Genomic DNA, 24,190 nt, shown 5'->3' with positions numbered 1-24,190 from the left:
GAGAGGAGTAGGTCACATTCACACACACACAAACCACTGGATGGTCAGGGGTGGAGCGGTTTAGAATCAGAAAGGCGGTGGAGAAGAGGCATCTTGGTTAGTCATCATAAACAATGTATAACTCAAAGTATATTGAAGATTCCAGATGTCTTTTTTTGTCAAAGAAGAGCTGTCTTTAGTCAATGAAAGTTGCCCAAGAATCTAGTTCACACATTGAGCCTTTAAGAAACAGAGACAGTTGTCCTGTGCTACCTGTGTTGACCAGAAAAACCCGAATGGACATCTCCTGACTTCTGAAAGCTCTCATAAAATGAAACACTTCCAACACAATTATCCAGAAGCAATTATGAAGCTCTGCCATGAGAGGATGAAGTATATTACTTCTTATTTCTTCTACTTTACAAAAAGAAAGTTCATGGTTCTGCTAAAGTGGTAAAGGCTAGTGGTAAACTTCTGTGGTCTGCCTTGACCCTCAGCGTTCCATTTGTGGTGGGATCTTGTCCCAGAGGGCAGTGGCTCACCTCCATCTCAGCAATGGCGGTGCACAGCAGCCTCGTGTACCCACAGTCAGGGGCTGCATAAGCCCCAGCAGCACAGTAGAAAACCCCAGCGCACTAGAGACTGCAGTCTCATTTAGAGAACTGTCACTGTGGGTTCCTACTCTCGCACAGGAATATTGGGGAAAGCAAAGGTACTCACATGGCTGATGCTTCAACAAATTGACCAGTTGGGGCAAAGAGCTTTAGCTCTCATTCTTTTGCTTTTCCCTGTTCAATGCTTTTATCTCTCAATGGGTCAAAAATATATCAAACCAACAGTGCTTGCCATTTTGCAATGACAACCTTTTATGTACCTCTGCAAAGAAACTTTTTCAAGGGCAACTTTTATAGAAATAGGTTTAAAGGATTGTCCAGCAACCCCACATGGGAAATACAAGGTTACATGTGCATTATTTTAACTGAATTAAGTTCATCCTATCCTAAAGCCTCGGCCCTAACAAAGACAAGAGATGGTTAAATGTAAACAATTAACAAAACATATCCACCAACTGGAGTAACCAAAGCCCTTGGAAGATGGGTCAGTAGCTTCTCTTTTTTACATCTGCAAACACATTAGCAACTAGAGGCACAATAGTTTTAAGAAATAAAAGCAGGCAGCCTTGGTACAAAGCAAATATAATAAGGAGGCAGAAGTCAAATAATTGAATAATGAAATTTTCCACTTATCAAATTTAAGTCTTTCCCTATTAGAGAGAGCATCAGCTCTAAACAGGAAGATTTCCAACTATGGAGAGGAACAAAGAGTAAGAGGGAGATCGAAAATTTAGAAGGAAACGTGGTATTGCAACAATTGAATGCTTCCCTGCAAGGTCTATGTTTTATTCAAGCAGTAATTTAGGTTTAAGTACGGGCAGTTTTCAATCTAATTTACATTATAGGTGCTTCTTTCTGCAACAACTTCCTTAAAAACTTTGCATAGCATCTGTTACCTTCGTCTTTCAAAAGATAAATAAGAGTGTAGTAGTAGATGGGAAACTATTTTTGATAGCATAATCTCAGAAAACACATTCTTGATCACGAGGCAGGACAGACGCATTTGCTCCTGAAAACTACCCTGATCTAAATACCAGTTTCCAGCCCTTGTGTCTTCTGCTGAGACTGGAATTTATTCAGCTCAAAGATGTTCGCTACACTACCGAATGCAGAAAATGGGCCACAGTTTAAAAAATCATACAAACACACGCACAGCCACCCTGGGCTTTCCCATCCTCCTAGGAGCTATTTTAGAAACACCTGAGAATTCTAAAATAAGCAACCCGCTGATGAATAAGTCACTTTTCACACCCGATGAACGGGTGCACGGCACCTGTGCAGAGCCTGGGACCCCGGGGCAGAGGGAATCTTAGACCCATACCTATATTTCATGCCAGTCTGCTTTGCGGTGGACTCTTTGAGAGAAATGTGGTGCTGGGGGGTGAACGTGCCCAGGCTGCGCGCGATGATAGCGACCGTGCGGAATTTGGCCCGGGCTGCGTTCACCACATTGGGGGCGGCGGAGCTCTGCTTGCTCAGAAGTCGGTCCTCACCATTCCGGCTCTTCAGATTGTGTTCTGTGCAGGCTATGGAGACTTGCATTGCTCCCCGGGCAGCGCTCGGGCCCGCTCGGAAGCCCCGAACACAGGCGGTCACCGAGGTTGGGCGGCGGGGAGGTTTCTGCTCGTCTTAACCCTTTCTTGCTCCCCTTCCCGGGGCTGCGGTCAGCGGAGTCCAGGCGGCTGACCAGAGCCGGCCAAGTGGCCCGGGCGGCTGCGGTGCAGGACCGAGTCCCGGGGACCGAGAGAAGTAAACAGCCAACCCCGAAGTTGTCACAGCAGCGGGAGGGAGGGTCGGGCTCGCAAATCTTCCCGGGCTGTAATCTCGGCTGATTGAACAGCCAGTCGTCGGGAGGCGTCCGCGGGCGCCTAGAGCTGGACGTTCATGGTGGCTGCGCGCAGCCCTGCCCGCAGCCGGCTCGCGCGGTCTGGATGCGGGCTGGCTCCGGGCGACCGCGCGGATCAGCGCAGACTTACCGCAGGACGCGCCGCGGGATCCTCCGGACCGCCGGCGGGATGCTCAGCGGGTGCGCGGAGCGCGGCACCTGCAGCGAGTTGCCAGCGGGTCCTGCCGGCTGGGGGTCTCCATCCACCGCCGCCGGCAGCTCCCTCCCTCCTCCGCTCCTCAGGACCCCTCCCCGCTCATTCTCGGGCGAAAGCTGGATGGCTGAGCCCGCCCTGACACGGAGGAACAGGCAGATCCCTGCAAAGCGCTCTTTGCCTTGGTGTGAGATGGCAGGGCAGAGATCACTTTCCCCAGACTCCGGCTGCAACAGAATCGAGAGGTCTGCTCTGCCCAGACTCCGACTGAATCCCCCAGCGGCACAACAGTCGGAGCTGGGGGGAGGCGGAGAGGGGGTGTTTCTGTCACCAACACGACAGTGAGTTAACACGTGAACGCTCTGTGACTGGCTTGCTAGAACACAGCTTGGAATCCCTGTCTTGAGCCTTGTCAGGGCTCAGCTTCCCTCTGCACGTCATTTTCTTAAGCAGGTAAGTTTGAAGTTTCCTGAAAAGCCACAGGGCAGACGCGCTGGAGTCAAGTCTGTTAACTTACTGGAAAATCTGTTCTGGCTACCAGAGGAGGAACTGGGATGGGAGAGAGGCATCAATTCAGCACCACCCAGGGGGCTGCACTAAGCGAGCTGAGGCCCCTAAAAGCCCCCTCCCCCTCGTGGTCCCGGCAGGTGGCCGGGACCAGACGCACTGCCCACTGCCACTGATCATCCGTGTCCTGCTGGTGGGAACAAGCACCATCCCTGGTCAGAAAAGGGCAGCAAGACACCCCTGTGGGCTGTGAACCCATAGGAAGCAGGGAGAATGTGTCAGGTGCAAAGCAACTGCTCAGGAAATGTGGTTGAAACAAACTAAACACCATTTGCCTGGTAATTTTCCTTTCCATTTGAAATGCATGGAAACCAAACCCTCTCATAGATTTTCTTACAATAAAATTATAGTTTCTGCAAAATCAGCTTTCTAAATGTGGTTCTCAACAGACACTGTCAAGCAAAAAGAAATAGCATTTAAATCCAGAACATTTGTGAGCACCATCTCTATATTAGGCAATAAAGATCAGTATGAAGAAAATAATGAAATGCTGTCCCCCTCCTCAAGAAACAGGCAATCTGAATGGGAAAGACAACACTTTCAGTCTTACAGGGACTAATTAACAGTTTCGGAAAGCACATTATGACATGTCTGAGTGAGTGGTACAGATGCTAGTATACTAGAGAGAAACAGGTGGAGAAAGTTCTTCACTTTCATTCATTCCCAACATTTCTACTGGGTTCCTGTTAGGTAACTGACTCTGCCTGTTGCTGGGAAACAGTGGCTGAGACAGAGGCTGGGCCCTCCAGGAGCTCCTAGACGCCCAGGAAGCCCTCATAGAGGCTGGCACTTGGCCCGGGATGTAAAGAACAGGTCAACATTGATTAGCAGGAGAGGAGGGAGGCAGCCATCCCAGGGTAGCCAGGTTGGAGCCGGACACACACTTTGGCTGTGTCTATGCAATTAAAAAAAACGCTGGTCTGACCATATCTTCCCAACTGAGTTGAGTTGCAGGAATGAATGAAATTTTCAAGTAGAATATGTGCCTGTATTGAATTCTATTCCAAACATGAATGTCAACATTTTATAACCTACAGATAAGATTTAAATCACATTGTAGAATCACATCCTTTACCCTCCACACCCTTCCCTCTCTTTACTTTAAAAAGTAAATGTATTGACTAATAGTCAATGATTGAGCAGTAAGTTTGAGATGAGGGAGGGTTGGGAAAAGGTACAGATGAGCCTAGGACCCCTGTTCTGTACTTGCAGCTCCCAGGAAGGAGCACTTGAAGCCTATCTTATTCCAGAGAATAAACAATAGTGGGCAGACAGGAAGCAGATCATTAGAATCTTTATTTTTTTCACACCCAGCGAGCTCATTGGAGATGATCAATGCGAATTGAGAAAGGAGTCAGAAGGAAAAGAGGAAGAAGTGGGAGGAATCAGAAAGAACAGCTCAGAAAAGAAAAAAAAAAAAAAAGCAGCCTGGCAGGCAATACAGAATAAGTTGATAACCACGTGGCCAGAGGTCAGGAGCCAGAGACTTCAGCGTGGACGCCAACGGGGAGGAGTGGGGGTGGCTCGGGGCTGCGGGGGGGGGGGGTGCTGCCAGTTCTGCAGGGAAGATAAGAACTTTGAGGGAGGGGATGGTCTGGACACTGTTTGCTGAAGTGGCTTTCAGGTTTGCCAAAAGCTGGCAGAGAATGTCTGAAAGCATAACCCAAACCAGAGGAGGGGGCAGGTTATCAAAATAAAATACACAAGGCAGAGTGCCTCTGAGTCACCTTTTTATCCCCCACAGGACCAAGCAGAGGGTCTTGTTCATGGCAGGCCCTCAAACTATAAATAATTGAAACAGGGAGATAAGAAAACAAAGAAAGGAAGAGGGAGGGAGGAAGGTAGGTGGATGGGAAGATGCCATATTCTTGAATAAACTTGATTCCTTTAAAAAAAAAAAAAAAGTAGGAAAGGAAGAAAATGCATGTTCTCACAGCCAGCACACGTAAATGGAGTGAGTAACTGCCCCACACTCATGTCTGCGCCTCCTGTGTGTAGATGAGCGTCCCAGGCTTCGGGGCAGGCCTCAAAGAGAATCAAAGGCCTGCCCCGGGAGGGTGCTCACGAGGCCAGTCTCTTTCCTGCTGTCCCAGGTTTGCCTTTTCAGACCTGACACCACATGGACTTTCTGACAGCCAGCCAGCAGCACGGTGGCTTCCCTGCACCCCCTTCCTAGCAGCAAGGGAGCAGTCAGTCTCAGGAGCATGGAAATTAGAAAACAGTTGGCTAAGACAATGCTGGTTCCTAGTAAGTTTGTGCTAACAGGACACATGCTGATGAAGCTGGGGAAGTTAGACTTGGAGTATGTCATTGTCACACAATTTGAAGGAGTCCCCACTATAGTCATTTCAGGTTTAAATAAGACTGACAGGTATAGATGGAGGTGTAGGTATAGACATTGGTATAGGTTGGATTGGGTTCCCTGAAATTCTTGAGTTGAATCCCTAAAGCCCTGGTTCCTCCAAATGTGACTGAACTTGAAGATGAAGCTATTCAAGAGGTAATTGAGGTAAAGCAAGGTCATACGAGTGAGCCCTCACTCGTTGAGTAACCCAACATTACTAATGGCCCTGTAAGAACAGGAGATTAGGACATGGACATGGGAAGACCATGAGAAGGCACAGGAGGGGACAGCCATCGCGCCAAGGGGAGAGGCCTCCGACTGACCCTGCCCTGTCAACGCGTAGATCTCAGTCTTGTGAGAAATCAAACTTCCACTGTCTAAGCCGCCCACTCTGGGTTACTTTGTTACAACAGCCCTAACCAACTAATACAGATCCGGATAGATTTGCTTATTTTAATTCTTTTAATCTTTTTTTTTTTTTTTTTGTAGAGACAGAGTCTCACTTTATGGCCCTCGGGTAGAGTGCCGTGGCCTCACACAGCTCATAGCAACCTCCAACTCCTGGGCTTAAGCGATTCTCTTGCCTCAGCCTCCAGAGCAGCTGGGACTACAGGCGCCAGCCACAAGGCCCTGCTATTTTTTGGTTGCAGCTTGGCCGGGGCTGGATTTGGACCCGCCACCCTCTGTATTGGGGCTGGCGCCTTACCGACTAAGCCAATTCTTATGTTATTGATCACAAGAAACCATTGGAGCTCACTGAAGAAGGTGATCCTCAAAGCCATTGTTAAATCTTAATAAATATCATTATCATGCCACTCTATACATCCTAAGCTGATATTACAAACGTACTCCAACAAGAGGCCCAAATACAACTACTGATTTATTCCTTTTTGCAAAGTCATAAAGCCTCCATGTGGTGACTCTTGACACAACAAGTGGTGATTTCCAAGCACTTTTCATCCTTTCTCTCATTTTCATCAGTGACCTCCTTCGTCTCCTATCTCCCCTTTTAAGGGCCTTCTTTACGCAGGGCAGCCAAGAGTCAGTACCCTCCTGGTGATGGAGAGAGCCCGGCGGCGGCAGCAAGGGCCTGGGTCCAAACCCACCTCTGTCACTTCAGAGTGACCTTGGGTGCATCACGACAGCTCTCTGTGTCCCTTTTCTCTCAGCTGAAATATGAGGGGGGCTACTCATTTAATCCTAAGATCTCCTTCAGCTCCATAGATGCCAGGAGGCATTTTTTTTAGGGAGATGTGGAGGTTGCAATGTTGCATGGGACAAAATTATCACTCAATCTTCAATTTTGCCTGGGTCTCAGCTGGTCCCTATTCAGTCTGTAGTATTTGAAGTTCTTTGGCATTAATGTCAGCCATGTTGGGTCACGGTGACAGAGCTGCTTAGGAGCAGATCACAGGCTATGTAGCTCACATCCCAATGCCCTATCTCCGCATGCTTTAGAGTCTTCATAGTAACTCAAGAGATGTTAGGTAACTCAAGAGACATGCAGTCAGCTGGAGTTGGGGGTGAATCCCACCTTGCCCTGTGCCGCTGAGCAGGACATTTTCCTCCCTGAGCCTCCAGAGCCTCACAGAGATAAAATGGCTCAAAAATGTGATTCTCCAGGGAAGGCACTATCGTTATCAACCAACCCCATGCTATAGATGAGAGAACAAGTGATGCCGAGAAGTTAAGTAACTCGCTCCAAGTGACAAAGGCCCAGCTAGGATTACACTTCAGTCAGGCTACCTCCAGAGACCTAGTTCTTACCCACAGTACACACTGCTTTCCCCTGCAAGAACTTCCTTGTGAGAGGGCTTTAAATAGTGTCATTTTATGAATATAGTTTAAAAGAAACTATAATTGATAGAAAGAAATTCACTTTTAAAAGTCTAAAAATTTCAGACCAGGCACAGTGGCTCACGTGTGTTATCCGAGCATTCTGGGAGGCCGAGACAGGTGGATTGCCTGAGCTCACAGGTTCGAGACCAGCCTGAGCAAGAGCAAGATCCTGTCTCTAAAAAAAAATAGCCAGGCATTGTGGCAGGTACCTATAGTCCCAGGTACTTGGGAGGCTGAGGCAAAAGAATCGCTTAAGCCCAAGAGTTTGATGGTGCTGTGAGCTGTGATACAACGGCACTCCTCCCAGGGCGACAAAATGAGACATTACTTCAAAAAAAAAAAAGTCTAAAAATTTTAGAACAATTAAATCATCCATGCTTCATAGCTTTTGAGTATGTCTTTTATCAACCTTTTCAAATGTTTCATGATGCTTTATTCCCTATGGTCAAAAAATTTTTTTCACCAATTACCTAGCAAATTTCTGATTAATTTGATTTCTTACCAGTAAATTCAGAACCAAATATATTTTACTGAGTCCACTTAGAACTTCGTTTATATTCCAGTGGAAACCACAGCCAGTAGGGGCCATGCAGCATTCAATTAGGTAGCCAGGCAAAACTGGATTTACCCCAAACAAAAAAGAATGCTAATATCAGAAGAATTTTAAACATGCGAGTATACAGATGGCAAGCCACTTTTTCTGCCTATCATTTGTGATTAAAAGCAGGATTTTTAGGGTGAGGGTTTGCTATTTTTCAGAAATTCCAAAAACATTGGTTTGGAGAACAATTTATTATATTCTGACAAATTGAACCAGCTGTGAAAATTAGCATGGCCCCACATTGTCATGGGCACAGCTTTTGGAATAACAGAGAAAGTAAAATCAAGAGGCCAAATTGGAAATACTCAAGGCTGGATAGAAAAAAACTTCCAGTTGTCCACCCTCCTGCTTCCCTGGAAAAACGGGCTCACCAGAGCACCCTCACCAGGAGACTCTGAGGGCGGGCTCAATACAAATTTTTTTACACTACCAGCCACATGTTCAGCAGGAGAACACAATTACTCAAAGGATGGGTAAACTTTCTAACTCATTTTAAGCCGTATACTCAGCCATTGCTAATTATTTCCTAGATTTGAAAATTGACATACCAGATGCATCAGCAGACCAGATGCATCTCCAGGATTTATGTAGCACTTTATATGCTCAAGGCAAGTTGCCATCATGCCATAGGAAGCAAGTGTGGAAAAATAGGAAATTCACAGTTCAGTTCAGATGATTTGGTTCAGGCTTCATCATGGTAAGTAATTTCTCATCAGTTTGTCTGCACCCTGGACACAGAGCTAAGAGGAAACAAGGACACACGTTCTGTTCAGTTTTTACAGGCATCAATAGTTTTTCCTAAATTACTACTCATTTGTATAACTTCTGCCATTGCCCTCTACAAGAACAAGATAGTCAGAAATATTTGCTGTGCTTTTGGATAAAAGATTTTCCTAATGAGCTTAATTTACAGAGAGTCTGTTTTTAAAGATAATTAGAATTATTATATTTCATCTAATCTAAAACACCATTAATCAGAATACACATCATTTCATGTACCATTAAAATATAAAAATGTGGTCAATTAATGATGGCACAATGCTTCCTTATCCCTAGAGCTTTTTATTTTTAATTAATCAAAATAGTCTTTTTAGACTTAGGCTCCCCCCAACACGTTCCACTTTTATACATACAAGAAAGGAAAGTAAAAGAGAATTAAATTGGTTAAAATATTCCCCAAATTTGTTCACATTCTGAATTGAAAATTTCTGGATGTTTGACTCAGCATTGTCAATGTCCACATCCTTCCACCTAGCCATCCTTTTTGTTGGTGAGGTAGCATTTTTCAAAAAGCAGGCTTAACTTTTGTCTCAGAGATTTTCCTATTTTGGAAGTTCTGATGCACATTTATAGGCATCAGCAACCAGAACATGATAGCTGTCCGGCCAGCAGCAATTAGAAATCATTTCACAATTTCAGCAAAAGACAAAACTATGCTTTCAAGAATTAAGGAACTGTGATGATTTCTAAGACAGTATGTTATAAACTTCCAGTTCATGGCAATTTAAATCTAAAATAGTGCAAATGGTATGAAGGAAAGAAAAAAATGTTTTTTGAGCACCTGTTTCAGGTATGATATTAAAAACCTTGCACATCCTTTATCTCATTCTAAAAGAAAGGAAAAAAAGACAGCCTATGTTAAGCATCTAAATTAATTGGTCTCAAAACTAAATATTCTATAGGTGAGTTACATAAACTTTCATGTTCACCCTTGCAATACTGAAGCGAACCAGCCTTTAAAAGAGCTTTCCACATAAAGTCAACCTTGCATAATAGACTGAAAAAAGAAAAAAATATATATATATATAGAGACTGGAAGTCTTTTAAGAAATAAGTTAATAGGTCAAAATCCATTTGTTTTGGTTCCAATGTGGTTCATCTTTCTTAGGATTAGAAAAGCCATTATTACATGTCTCTTTATCTCATAAAATTTAACATATTTTTACAAAAGTTCTGTCTTCTCATTTCATTTTTATTCCATTCGCTTTTGAAGGAGGAATGTTATACAAAGAGCAGGTTCAGCATCTTAAGAAATTTTTTCTCTTTGGCAGATCATAGAAAATTAATGTAGAAGACGTCCTCAGCCTTGCATCACATTTAAAATGAAGCTTATCTATATATACAATAGAATATAGACTCTCTCTATACAATGGAATATTATTTAGCCTTAAAAAAGAAGGAAATTCTGCCGTTAGCAGCAACAGAAATGAATGTGAAGGGCACAAAGCCATGAGAAGTAAACTTGAAGGCAAACTTGGACATACTTCCTTTTCCCGTGGTTTCCTTCACCATGGTTTGCTTTCCTGGGCTTTTACATAGTACATTTTTCGCTAACTGAAATTTTGTTAGAAATTTAGAAAGCATGGTCCATCAGTGCCATTTTTCCAATAGCATGTGCTTACTTTGTGTCTCTGTACCATGTTTTAGTCATTCTCGCAATTTTTCCAGCTTTTTCACTATTATTACATCTGTCATGGTAATCTGTGACCTTTGATATCTATCAGTGATCTTTGATGTTACTATTGCAATTGTTTTGAAGAACCATGATTCACACCCATATGAGGTGGTAAACATAAGTGATAAATATTTCATTGGTTCTAGGTGCTCTACTAACCAGCCATTCCTCCATCTCTCTCCCTCTCCTCGGGCCTCCCTTGTCTCTGAGACACCACAATGTTGCAATTAGGCCAGTTAATAATAACCCTATGATGGCCTCTAAGTGTTCATGAGAAAGGAAGAGTCACATATCTCTCATTTTACATCAAAAGCTAAAAATGATTAAGCTTAGTGAGGAAGGCACGTTATCTGCTGACACAGGCCAAAAGCTGAGCTTCTTGTACCAGTTAGTCAAGCTGTGAATGCTAAAGAAAGTTCTGGAAGGAAACTATTATAAAAGTGCTCCCTCAATAAATCTTGGGAAAACATGCAATGTCAAATGACTTGCCCAATATTACAAAATTAATTAGTGGCAAAGTTTGAACCAGCATCCACTGACCTACTCACATTCAGAGACAATTTCTACATGACACACACAAAATTATATATTTTTTTAGAAATCCTCAACTATGTCATTAATAGTCTGTCAAATAAATTTCTTGCTTTAAAGGAAAAAACTTTACCATATACTCCATCAAGTATTGTATTTTCTAAAGCTTTTACAATGAGCATGTATTACTCATGTGAGTCAAATGAAATAAAATACATTTTTATTATAAAATTATTACAAGCTCATCATGGAAAAATTTAGAAAGCATAGGTAATTTCTCTTACCCAGGTGTGAAACCAGGTTAAAGAGCTGAGAGGTAACGGAGAGACATGGAAGAAAGAAGGGGAAATGTCGTTCTTTAATTCAGACTTGCAGTGTTATCATTGTTACCATTTTGGTCAATATCTTCTTGGTTTTGGTGATTTTTATTTCCATTCATAACTTTGTGGTGGTTTTAATTAATGTCGCTTTGTTGTTTTTTATAGTGTAGTATTTTTCAAGGTGTGTATCAGCCCATGCTGTCATTTTGTATTTGTTCTTTTGTCTCTTTGTTTTAGTATATCATCTATTCAAGTCAATTGTTCTTCATCACCACCATCAGTATCATCTTTCCCTGCTCCATTGACAAGTTCTATACCCTGATGAGGCAAAGAGGTGGAAGATTTAGTCCCTCTTCTGGGGCTCGCTTCCTACTTGGGGAACACACAGACATTCACAGATGGCTGCTATTCATCCATTATGTCAGAAGAAGCGCTAAAGCAGAAACACACTAAAGGGGGAAAAAGGAGAGACCCCTGTGTGTTGGGCAGTTAGAGGAACTGTGGTGGTGTCAGCTGAGATCTAAGCAATAAGGACAGAAAAGAACCTAGGCAAAGAAAGGGAAGAGGAGAGGAGGCTACATGGACATGGCTTCCTGGGGGAGGTCAAGTGGCCTATTGGGAATAAGAAACAATCATTTGGAGAAAGGATGTATGTAAACAGAGCAATGTACATCAATCAACAGGGGTCTGTGGAGGGCAGCTTGGAATAAAAGGCCAGGTGAGGACTCCTCCCTCCAGGCAATTTGGAGAGGTTGAAGAAAAAAGGATTCTGGTCCAGAATGAGGAGTATAAACAGTATTTTAGACAGGTAAATCTGGAAGCCAGGTATAGGGTGGCTTGGGGGTATAAGAGACTCACAGCAAGAAGACCAGTAGGAGACAGCTGGGAGTCAAACAGGCATAAGGTAAAATTTGTGGAAGAAAAGATGATGCTTCTTCTGCCAGTTCTAATAGAGAGATGATGGGGAAATGTTCACCATGCACTGTGAGCTGAGAGCACAGTTCACAAAATAATATGTAGAGTAGAAGCGTATTTTGACAGTAACAAAAGTGATCCATTTTTGCAGAGAAAAGAAAGAATATACTATATACCTAACTATTACCACTCATTACCTATGGGTGGTGGGATTCTGGGTAATTTTTATTTCCTCTATTTTGCGTGACACCCAGGAAAAAAGAGAGGACGCTAGAAGTAACGGGGAGCTTGTAGATGTACATATCCTAGAGGGAAGGCCAATGATTTTGTTTCTATTTATTTCCTAGCAGTGTGAGATACATTTCACTAAGCAGATTCAGTTTCCTTTTTATAACAAAAAAGCATCCAAAAGCAGATTATCCAGAGTGTGATTACTGAGCTTTGCTGACTGACATGGAAAAATTTAGCAAGTCACATCACTGTACATTTAATTATCTATAAATCTAATATAGATTCCTGCTAAGGAATCAGCCAAGGAGTGGTCCAGGCCACCAAGGACAGCAACAATTAGACATAAAATATTAAAGGATTTTTTGGTAATAGTGACTCCATGAATTCTATTAACCTAAGCTTGATTGACCCTACCTATAACTGGCCTCTAGTAAAAGAAAGAGTCCATAATTAAACAAATTAATATGAGCTGAGTGTCTTAGGAGTAGAGGGCATGTCTCAATCTATTACATAGCTGTGCAGAGATAGGGGTGCTTTATTAATTCCCATTGACTTGAATAAAAGAATTTAAACCAACCTCTGGGATAGTGCCAGAACTAGGTGGCAATTTGCTATATAAAAACTGAATGACTGTGTTAACATTTTAAGACATCTCTAATAATGGTAGTTTGTCCCAGGCACTCTGCTTCCTCCCTTGTCCTTCCTCCTCCTTATGTTTACGTAGTTCTCCCGGTGACGAAGTGAGAGAAGACCAGAGACATGCAAGATGGCATTTCTGTGTAAATGTTAGAAATACTGGCAAAGGAGTAAGAATGAGCAAAGGACAGGGACATGGAAAGAAATCTAGCTAAAATCAAACGTAGGAGAAGTTTTGAACTGAGACATTAAGGTTAATCTGCTGACTAAACTCCAGAAGGAGGTGGTTGATCCGCCTTGGGAAAAGCTTAGGGTATTCATTTGCTAGGCCTGACATAATGAATTATCATGAACTTGGTGGCTCATAACAACAGAAATTTACTCTCTCACGGTTCTAAAGGCCAGAAGTCTGAAGTCAAGGTGTCAGTAGAGCTGAACTCCCTCCAAACATTTCAGGGGATAAGTCATTCCTTGCCTTTTCCAGCTCCTGGTGGCAGTCAGCATTTCTTGTGACTGTATCACTCCAATCTCTGCCTCCTCATGGCCTTCTCCTTCATGTGCCAGGGTCTTCACTTCTGTTTCTTAAAAGGACATTTGTCTTTGTGTGGACAAATGGACAAATTTGTGTGGACAAATTCAAGTGGAACTCAGGTGTCCAGACAAAGGTTTCAAGCGATGGGACTCATGATGAGTCAAGGATCAGGGAAAAACACTTAAGTCCAAAGAGATTAGATACATCTCACCAAAAAGGAAGCTTGAAATGTGGCTAGCTTGCAATAGTAGTCAGGGGACCAAATCAACTGAGTGGTCACTGGAGTCAAAGAGAATCAACCTCAAAGGTAGAAAGATAATTCTCAAAGCATTAAACCAAAGAACTTTTAGGGCCCATCTGAGTAATCTTATCTCAAAATCTTTAACTTAAGTACATCTACAGATACACTTTTTCCAAATAAGGTTATATTCAGAGGTTTTACAGATTAGGATGTGGACATATCTTTTGGGGGTTTACCATCCACCTGACTATAGTTAGTTTGGGGGGAAATGTGGGTAAATGAAAGAAGAATAGAGAAAGATGGGAAAAGGAGGATATAGCAAGCAATGATAAAACCTTCAAGAAATAATGAGTCTGTTATTATTTTTACCATTTTCCTAAACAACACTACCCCAAGTTTTTAAATGAATATCTTTCTTGTTTGTAAAGGCTTGACCTTCATGCCTATAGGGATAGATGCTGGCATCAGGTAATCATAGCATGAGGTGGTCCAGGACTGTAGTGGTTCAAGTTTCAAGTGGAACTCAGGTGTCAGACAGAGGAGTCAAGTGATGGGACTCATGATGAGGTCAAGGATCAGGGAAAAACACTACAGTCCCAAAAGATTAGGCACATCTCATCAAAAAGGGAACTTGGAATGTGGCTAGCTTATAATAGTAGTCAGGGGGCCAAATCAGCTGAGTGGTCACCGAAGTCAAAGTGAATCAGCCTCTAATGTGGAAAAATAATTGAAAAAACATTTTCAAAGCATTAAACCAAAGAACTTTTAATTCTCCATAAAACAAGATTTATAGACAATTAAAAGTACTTTGGTTTAATAATAAAAATAATAGCATTGCATAAATCAGTAATTTTAATACTGCATTATTAGAATATATTTACATATATGATAACACAAAAGATAGGGAGTGAATGGAAATATATTGGAGTTAAGATTGTACGTTTTACCAGAATTGCAATACTAATCTGAAGTTGATTGTGATAAGTCAAAGAGCATATCATAATCACTAGCACAATCACTAATACAATAACTCCCAGAAATATATTTAAAAATCAGTCAAATAAATATAACACAAAAGAAGGCAAAAAGGAAAACAGTAACAAAAAGAAGAAATTTAGAAAACAACAATGTAATAAATTTAAATCAAATGATACCAATAATTACGATAAACACGAATGGTCTAAATGAAGAGACAATGGAAAGGCAAAGATTGTCATACTAGATGAAAAAATCAAGATCCAACTATACGCTATATAAAGAGACACACACTAGACTCAAAGAAAAAAATAAATTGTAAACAAAATAATGGAAAAAGTTATACCATGCAAACTATAGCTACAAGAGAGCTTCAATGACTACATTAATGTTAAACAAAATAGACTTAAAAATAAAAATTATTATTAAAGATAAAGAAGAGCATTTTACAAAAATAGAATAGTCAATATATTCATAAAATATGAAAATGGTAAATATATATGCATTTAAAGACAAATCCCCAAATTACTTAAAACAAAAGTAACAGAATTAAAAGAAAAAAACAGGCCAGGCATGGTGGCTTACACCTGAAATCCAGAACTTTAGTGGGAGGCTGAGGCAGAAGGATTGCTTGAGGCCAAGAGTTTGAGACCAGACTGAGTGAGATCCTGTCTCCACAAAAAGTAGAAAAATTAGCCAGGCCTGGTGGCATATGCCTGTTAATTTCAGCTACACTCCTAGAAAGTCACTGGAGCCCAGGAGTTTGAGGTAGCAGTGATTTATGATGATGCCACTGCATTCTAGCCCCAGGTGACAAAGCAAGGCCCTATAGAAAAAAAAGAAAGAGAAGGAGAGAGGGAAGAAGGAAGGAAAGAAGGAGAAAAATAAAAAATAGACAATAAAACACTTACAGTGGGAGATTTTAATACTTCACTCTATAATTGATAGAACAATCATAACTTCTCCCATAAATTGCAAGGAATCTTGAACAATACAATCAACTAACTCTATGTGAGTAACAATATGCAATTGGCCCTCCCAATCCATAGATTTTGTGTCTGCAGATTCAACTAACCACAGATTAAACATTTTTTAATTAAAATAACAATATAACAATAAAAATATAAATAAAAATACAGTACAAAGCTATTTACATAGTATTTGCATTGCATTAGACTTTATAATTAACCTGGAGATAATTTAAAGTATGTGGGAGGATTTTCCTAAATTATATGCAAATACTACACTGTTTTATAAAAGAAACGTGAGCACCAAGAGACCCTGGAATCAATTCTTTGCAGATACTGAGAGACAACTATAGAACACTCTATGCCCAATGGCTGCAGAATACACACTTTTCAATTATATAGGAAATATTATCCAAGATGAACCATATGCTAGTCCAGAAAACTGGACTTGTTATATTTAAAAGGATTATAAAAATATATTTTTTCAGACACAGTGCAATCAAATTATAATATAAACCAGAAAGAAATAGCAAGGGAAATTTTAAAATATTTTGAATTGAATAAAAATGAAAACATAACACATTAAAATTTATGGAAAGAAGCTTAAGCAGAATTTTAAGGAAAACTGATACTTTTAAACATCTATGTCAGAAGAGAAGACTAAAATCAATAACCCAAGCTGTCATCTTAAGAAACTAGTAAAAGAAGCACAAATTAAACAAAAACTAAGCAGAAGAAATGATCAATAAAGATTAGAGTGGAAATCAATGAAATAGGATGCCAATAAACAAGGGAAAATCAATGAAATCAAAAGTTGGTTCTTTGCATTATCAACAAAGTTACCAAACCTTAGCAAGACTGACTAAAAACAACTTACCAAAACCAGGATAGAAAAGGAGATACCACTACTGACCCTACAGAATTAAAAAAGGATTATGAGGAAATATGAATAACTTCATGCCAAAAATGAGACAATTTAGATGAAATAAACAAATTCCTCTAACAAATTACCAAAGCTGATTCAAGAATAGAAAATCTAAATAAATCTCTAACAAGTAAGAAAATTGAATAGGAATTTTAAATGTTTCCACAATGAAAAGCCAGGTCCAGAAGTGACCAGTGAATTCTCTTAAGTATTTTAAGAAGATAGGGTAACAGGCTTTTACAAACTCTTTTGGAAATAGCGCAAGGGGAAATTATCTCTTCTTCTTTAAGATACTATTTTGATACCAAAGCAACACAAAGACATCAAAAGATTACAGACCCATATCACTCATAAACATAAATGTAAAAGTCCTTGACAAAACACTAGCGTGTCAAATCCAGCAAAATGTAAAAAGGATTTATAGACCATAACCAAGTAGTTTTAGGTTTTCTTACCATTCAAAATATAGTCAATATAAGATACCAAATTAATAGAATAAAGGGAAAAAAACTATATGATCATCTCAACAGATGAAAAAAATAAAGAAATTAACAAAATACAACACCGTTCATACTAAAAACTTTCCCAAGCAAGAAACAGAAGAGAATTTCTTAACCTGAAAGAATACATTTATGGAAAATCTACAGCTAATTTCATACTAAATGGTGAAAAAGACATAGTGCTTTTCCTCTAAGATGGAGAACAAGGCCATTTTTGCCACTTGTATTCAAAGAAGTTCTAGTTAATGCAATAAGAAAAAGAAAAGAAAATTAAAGATTATAAAGGAGGAAGTAAAACTGTCTTTATTCATATATGACATAATTTCAAGGCCTTCAACAACAAATTACTAGAACTAATAAATGAGTTTAACAAGGTCATAGAATACAAGATCAAGATTTCTATGTACCAGCTACCAGCAATGAATCCAAAAGTGAAATTAAGAAAACAATTTTATTCACAATAACATCAAAAACAATAAAAAATTAAGACCTAAATTTAATAGAAGTACAAGTCTCGTATACTGAATATTAAACACCATTGCTGAGAAATTAAAGATCTAAATAATTTTTATGTCCATGAATTGAAATAGTTGATACTTTCAAGATGGCAATTCTCAAATTGATCTAGAAATTCAATACTGCCAGCAGGATTTTTTTTTTTTTATAAAAATTGGCTAGCTGATTCTAAAATTTATGTGGAAATGCAAAGAACTTAAATAGCCAAAACTATTTTGGAAAAGAAGAGCAAAGTTAAAGGACTTACACAATCTGATCTCAAAGTTTAGTACAAAGCTATAATAATAAGCAGAATGCAGTATTGGCAAAGGATGAGCGTACGGATTAATTGACAAGAACTGGGAGTTCAGAAATAAATCCTTAGGTTTATGGACTGTAACTTGTTTTTGACAATGGTGCCACGACAGTTGAGATGAGAATGGGCAGTCTTTTGAAAAAATAGTGCTGGAACAATTGGATACCCACATGCAGAGGGAAAAAAAGGCTCTTACTTCAAATCCTACACAAAAATAGACCCAAAATGGATCACAGACCTAAATTTAAGAGTTAAAACTCTAAAACATCTAGAAGAAAACATAGGAGATATCCTTGTGATCTTAGGTTTGTCCAAGCTATGACACCAAAAGTATAAGCTATAAAAGAAAAACAAAAAGATAAATTGAACTCCCTAAAAATATAAATCATTTAACTTCGAAATACATGTCTATCACTAACCAAAAGACAAGCCATAGTTTCAAATCATTTACTTGTTAAAGGACCTGTATCAAGAATATATAAAGAACATTAAATACAACCCAACTGAAAACAGATGGGAGAAAGATTATAATAGGCATTTTACCCTAGAGATAGATGAATGGCTAGGGAGTCCAGGAAAAGATGCTCATCCTCTTTAGTCATTAAGGAAATGCAAATTAAAAACCACAGTAAGACACCCTTATACACTCACTAGACGGGCTATGAATTTTTAAAAATACCAAGAGTTAGTGAAGATGCAGAGAAAATGGAACTTTCATGCTTGTTGGTGAGAATGTAAAAAGTACAGCCACTCTGAAAAAGAGTTTGGCAATTTCTTAAAAAGGTAAACATAAATATATCATACAACCAAGTGATTCTACTTCCGGGTATAAAAACAGGTCCACATAAAGACTCCACATAAATGTCATAAGAACACTATTCATAAAAAACAAAACCAGGAAAGTGTCCAATGTCCATCTAGGGCTGGGTACTAAGGCAGGGCCAAGCTTTCAAAGAAACTACACACAGCAGACTGTCCCCAAAGACCAGGCACCAAGTTGGCAAGGAGCAACTCAGAGGAGAGCAGCGAGACCTGGGGGGGGAGGGGAGGGGACATGACGTAAGATCATAATATCAGCTCTGACAGGGAGATGCAACTCTGAACCAGCAAAGCTCCTGTTTTGGTAATGAGCAAGTTAACAAAGCAAATGTAGGGCTGTTTGCTCCTTCCTGCCCTTGGCAGAACCCAGAGCTTTAGAACTAGACAAGGCCAGTTCAAACTAAAGCAAATGCAAACAAAAACAAAAAAATCCTCCATTTGTTGCACATTTACAATGGGGAAATCTCCCAGTGAGCGGGGAAGTGAATGCAGTGACTTTTGGCTTCAGGCCTTCCGGAAATAGTATTTCATGACCCCCAATAGTCAACTCTTCTGAGTTGAAAGGGATCTCACTTTATCATATTAAGATGTCTCCTTGAGAATCAACGCCTCTTAAGGGAGTCTGAACAGAGGCTGAGGTTCTATTTTCTTATTACTGGAATCGGCTCACTTTGAGCCTCAGGCAAAACCCTTAACTGCCAGGGCGTTGAAATAGTTTGCTTCTGCAGCACCAGCATCAGGTTATTAGTTCGCAAAGGTGTTCTTCGGTTTAAACTCCAGGTGTTTCTAAGTTCGTTTACAGATCTATTAATTCTTTTTAACTATTTAAGTGGCATTTTAAAGTGAGATATCATTAAACAAAAACCAGTTGGAAGCAAACATTCCATTTGCCTACCAGTCAGATTGGATTCTCTGTTAGGTTGCTCATGCAGACAGGATTTGCCATTCCGCAGCTAAAGTCATTACTTAGGCCCAGTGCTGGCTCACTCAACAGCAAGGCACATTATTTATAGCAATATGGTTGATTGTTATAAAAGCTCCCCTGTGGGGGAAGGGGAGAGAGGGTACTTGGATTCCTAATGTTTTTGGCTTAGGGCTTTTTCTCTTTATTGAGTAGGAGTGAGTTATTTAATGTTACATGTAGGTAAATGAGAAAATATGTTCCTCTCAGCAAATGATTGCCTGATTTTAATTTCCCTGTAATCATTCCTCATTGTTAGCTGTCTTATAAAACTCAGGCGGCTGTCATGTGGAGGAGGGAAGACATTTGGAGGTGTTGTTGCATAGGACCAAGGAGACTGGCAGCAGGCAGGTTGGGTGCTCAGTAAAAGGACTTGCTGACAACGTGGGCTGCTCAAGGACACGTCAGGCTGCTCACCCAACGACTTGGAAAGCGTTCTGACACTGGAAGTATTCAAATTGTGCCCATAGGACTAGGGTCAGTACCAGATAGGAAAAAGAGGGTTTTCTTCTCTGCATGGTAGCTGTGTTAGGTGGAATCTTTGAGGAGATAAAAAAAAAACTAAACTGTGCTAAGATGACATAATTGGTTCTTTTGGCCTGTCCGGGCTTCTCTTTCCTTCTGAAAACAGCATTCTCTTTCAGGTAGGATAAACACCACGCCCAGACTCCTGGTGTGTGTACGCGCCTCCAGCCAGCCAATGAGAATGATCTGTCCATTGGGTCACAGTGATTGGCTCTGGGATTGTCATGTGACCCCCTCCAAGCAGTCAATGAGAATGTGCCATTTCTCAAGTCACAATGATTGGCTCAGGGATGATCACATGGCCCCAGCCAGTCCAATAATACTCATTCCTGAGCTTTTATAGGAAGAGTCTTTCTTCTGGACTTGAAACTCGGTAAGCCTAAAGCCACCTAGGACGATTGCAAGGAAAGGACTTAGTTGAGAATGAACTGGAAGGTCATTAGGGACACACACTGTAGTGGCCTCGTCTCCCAGTGGCCTCCCTCAGTAGGAGTATTTCCCATTCTGATGTTATAACGACTCAGCTATTTGGTCTGCACTTCCACTGTCTCTTGATCTATAGGCTGACCAATGGTACCTCACCTATTCAAGTTTCCCACTGGGAAGGACCTGGCTGTGCTAGTTGGGCACCATCCACAGTAAACTACAATTCCCCACCCAGCCACCGTGGAAGTAGTCTTTGTGTCAGGCACCAATCCCAAGTCCAATTCCTGTGGTCCTAATGATACATTAGAAAGAACAATGAGCTCCCTTTGTTAGAGCACTCCATCGTGACTAGGCAAAGTTTCAGACCTACAGGAAGGAATGTGCTTCAAACTTCTTTTTCATATAAGGATATTGTGGATGTGTAAGTTGTCCTTATAATGGGACTCTGGGCATGGAGCAAATGCCTCACCAGACAGCGTCCAAGGTTCTTTCCAATGTCAGGTTTCTATAGTTCCTTTTTATTTTAAAATACTCTTTTAAAAATATAATTTTTATTTGGAGTTGTATTTATTGAGATTTTCCCATGAGAATTGATAAAAGGCAGAAAGCCCCATACACTCTGTTCCTTCCCTCACCTACTCCCAGAATCTCGTCTTATTGAGGGCTTAGACATCAATTGTTCACACAAGGAGGAGATTTAAATCAAAACCAGGTCTGGGACACCCAGAAGAATCTAAGATGACGCAGTGACTCAGTCAACTCCTGGTAGATAAATGATGGTGCACTCATGGGTCATCTGAGGAAGGTTTAATACACAGACTATTGACAAAGTGTCATGGGCATGTCCCTGAGGGCAAGTGTAAGTATCACTAAACCACAAGAGATAGGTCAGACCTCGTAATGGTTGAGTCTGTTGCCACCCCTCAGCCTGAAGGGTCAACTGGAAGCAGTGATTACTGGAACTCAGACACGGAGAGAACTCTCTGGCAAAGGCCAGTACAGAAACTGGGACCTTAATGGAGGTACATAACCCTTAGGGAAGGCACTCAGAGAGTATCCCAACTCCCTTCCTATCCTCCCTCCCATTTCCTGTCAAGTGGCTTCACCCAACTGGAACCAAATGGCCACAAGCCTCCTGGGGCCAAAGCAGAGGAAGAAAGGGGAGGGACTGGATCTGAAAGGGTAAATGAAAACCAGTTGGCACACGTGGGAGAAAAAGCACTGAAGCTATGTTTTCCCTCAAGAGGGCAAAGATACCTCACCACCTAATAGTCCACTGATAAGGCTTCATTGGAATGGGCTGGTCCAGGGCTGCTTTCAGCATAAAACAGAAGGTGATGCCTGACCAGACAGTAATGATTCATTCACGTTTGTCAGGCTGGCTCATGCTGCCTGAGAGTGTCAGGAAATGGAAAGCACCTCCTCCTTTAAATACTCGACACAGTGACCTGTAGAAGGAGGAGAGTTTGTCGTGGACTGTTTAATGTGTCACCAGCTATAAATGCTGGGTCACATCACCCCTCAGGCATTTCCTAAGAGACAGTGGAATAGGATACTTCCTCTCTTTCAGTCAAATACCTAACTTTATTTTGAATCTAAATGTAGAGGAATATTGTGTTTGAAAAGTAAGAAGTGAAAAATACTATAGGATAGGAAGGTCATTTCTGGGAGCATCGCCCCGCATTTAAGATTAAAGCAAGAATATAATTGGTGCTGAAAATACAATGCTTTTCATTTACTAATTTAAAATTAATCTACTAAAACCTGAAAACACAAATAATTTCATTGAAATCATTCAAAATCAGAAACAAAACGAAAGCTGCTTTTTTCTAGGAAAAATCTTATATAGAAGAAAAATAAAATTAGTCTTTCATTTACTAAACAAGTATTTACCAAATGTCTGCCACATGCTGGTGTTAGGAACAGAAGAACATTCCTATTCTTTGCCATCAGTAGTTTAAAGTCTTAACAAAACAGACAGACACAAAAACATCTAACCACAAAGTCGTGATTCAGAGCAGAATGAAATACGTGCTAAAAGAAGTTCAGATAATCTGGTGGTGGGGTGGGTGTCAAGGACAGATTCATTCTGAGTGAGGGGAAATCAGAGAAGGCTGCATGGAGGAGGCGATGTTTATTCTGGACCTTGAAAAATGAGCAGAATATTGTCAGAAGGCATAGGAACCCATTGTTAGATAAGACAAGGACACTTGAAGTCAGGGTAGGGCATGAACAGAGACACAGACACATCAAGTATTGGGCAGGTGCAGACCTGAACGGGCAGTGGGGACAGTTGGAGAGGGTAACAAAAGAGCGTGATGAGGGATGTAGCACAGGAGAGAAGCTTTTGAGCCACTGAATCAAGAACCTTAGAATGCCCATTTATTTCATTTGATTCAAGAGGCAGTGGGACGCTGATGCTACAGACACATGTTGTAGTTCTGTTTTGAGCAAAGTCGATAGCAGATCTGACTATGCCTTAAGTCTGTGCCCAATTTGTTTCCATGACAGTAACATCTACAGTGCATTCATCCTTAATGTGCCACATTAAATCACTTCAACCTAGTGATATTAATGGCCTCAAATTGTAAATAAGATCTGGCTCATAGCACCCTCATGGGTAATGGAAATAGTTCAATACCAACAATTTCAGGTGAAAGAACTAGAATGAAAGTGGCTTGTTGGAACAAAGTAGCCTATAAATAGTCATACTGGGACAGATAGGCCACATTGTTGAAAGGCCCTCCAACTAATAGGATGAATGCTCCCTAAACCACTGAGAATGCAGGGGGGGGCCCGCGTGTCACCCACACAGTCAGCCCAGAAGGAAGGAGAGGGGGAGCCTGCTAATTAATCTCCACGTTCTGCCATCGCAACAAAGCTCACTGCAGTTTCTTTCTTATCTGGGCAATTGGTAATAAAAAGGAAAAGATAAAAATGTCTGCTTGCTTTATAGGGTATATTACCTAACCTCAAAGGCCAAATCAGGAAATGCTTTGAGATTTTGATGTTACAGAAGACTGGAGGACAGAAAGGAGGTTGAGCGGAATCAGAACAACCACTACAAAGTTAACTCTAACCGAGATGGGAAGGAAGGCAAGGTCTCTACTCAGCTCTTGGCAACTAATTCTTGGCAATGTCATCTGCTTCGGGCTCAGTAAAGAAAATAGAACCAAATGAAAGGTCATGTTTGCAAGGGTGAGCCTTTGTAACTAAATATCAAATATTGTGAGTCCCTTCTGCAGAGTCCGCAGTGAGACTTCATGCCAGCCTAGGAAGAACTGTAAATAATCCTTGATGAGAAATAGCTGAGCTCCACAAACACTGCCCTGAGCAGTGGCCACTGAGCAGTGCAGATGCAGCTCTGGGGATACTCTTTGCCTTAGTGTGGATGAGCCAAGTGACATCCACATGGCGGTTCCTCGCCCTCCTAGGC

At 41.0% G+C, this 24,190-nt stretch overlaps 1 protein-coding gene across 3 annotated transcripts in view; it reads right to left on the bottom strand.

The window, feature by feature from the left end:
* KCNAB1 (potassium voltage-gated channel subfamily A regulatory beta subunit 1) overlaps positions 1–24,190 on the bottom strand; it is a 441,389-nt gene that overhangs the window by 272,751 nt on the left and 144,448 nt on the right. The window contains exon 1 of one of the 3 annotated variants that reach the window (XM_053600070.1): positions 1,915–2,294. The exons of the other annotated variants lie outside the window; for them this stretch is intronic. Coding sequence (XP_053456045.1) covers positions 1,915–2,135 — 221 coding nt within the window. The 5' untranslated portion in view covers positions 2,136–2,294. Of the gene's footprint in view, positions 1–1,914; positions 2,295–24,190 lie in introns of those variants that run through there. 3 annotated transcript variants of the gene reach the window in all.

This window comes from Nycticebus coucang, chromosome 8 (genome assembly GCF_027406575.1).
Source record: "Nycticebus coucang isolate mNycCou1 chromosome 8, mNycCou1.pri, whole genome shotgun sequence".
Taxonomy (NCBI): domain Eukaryota; kingdom Metazoa; phylum Chordata; class Mammalia; order Primates; family Lorisidae; genus Nycticebus; species Nycticebus coucang.
The sequence above is the reverse complement of the archived record's forward strand: the minus strand, read 5'-3'. Positions and strand labels throughout refer to the sequence as shown.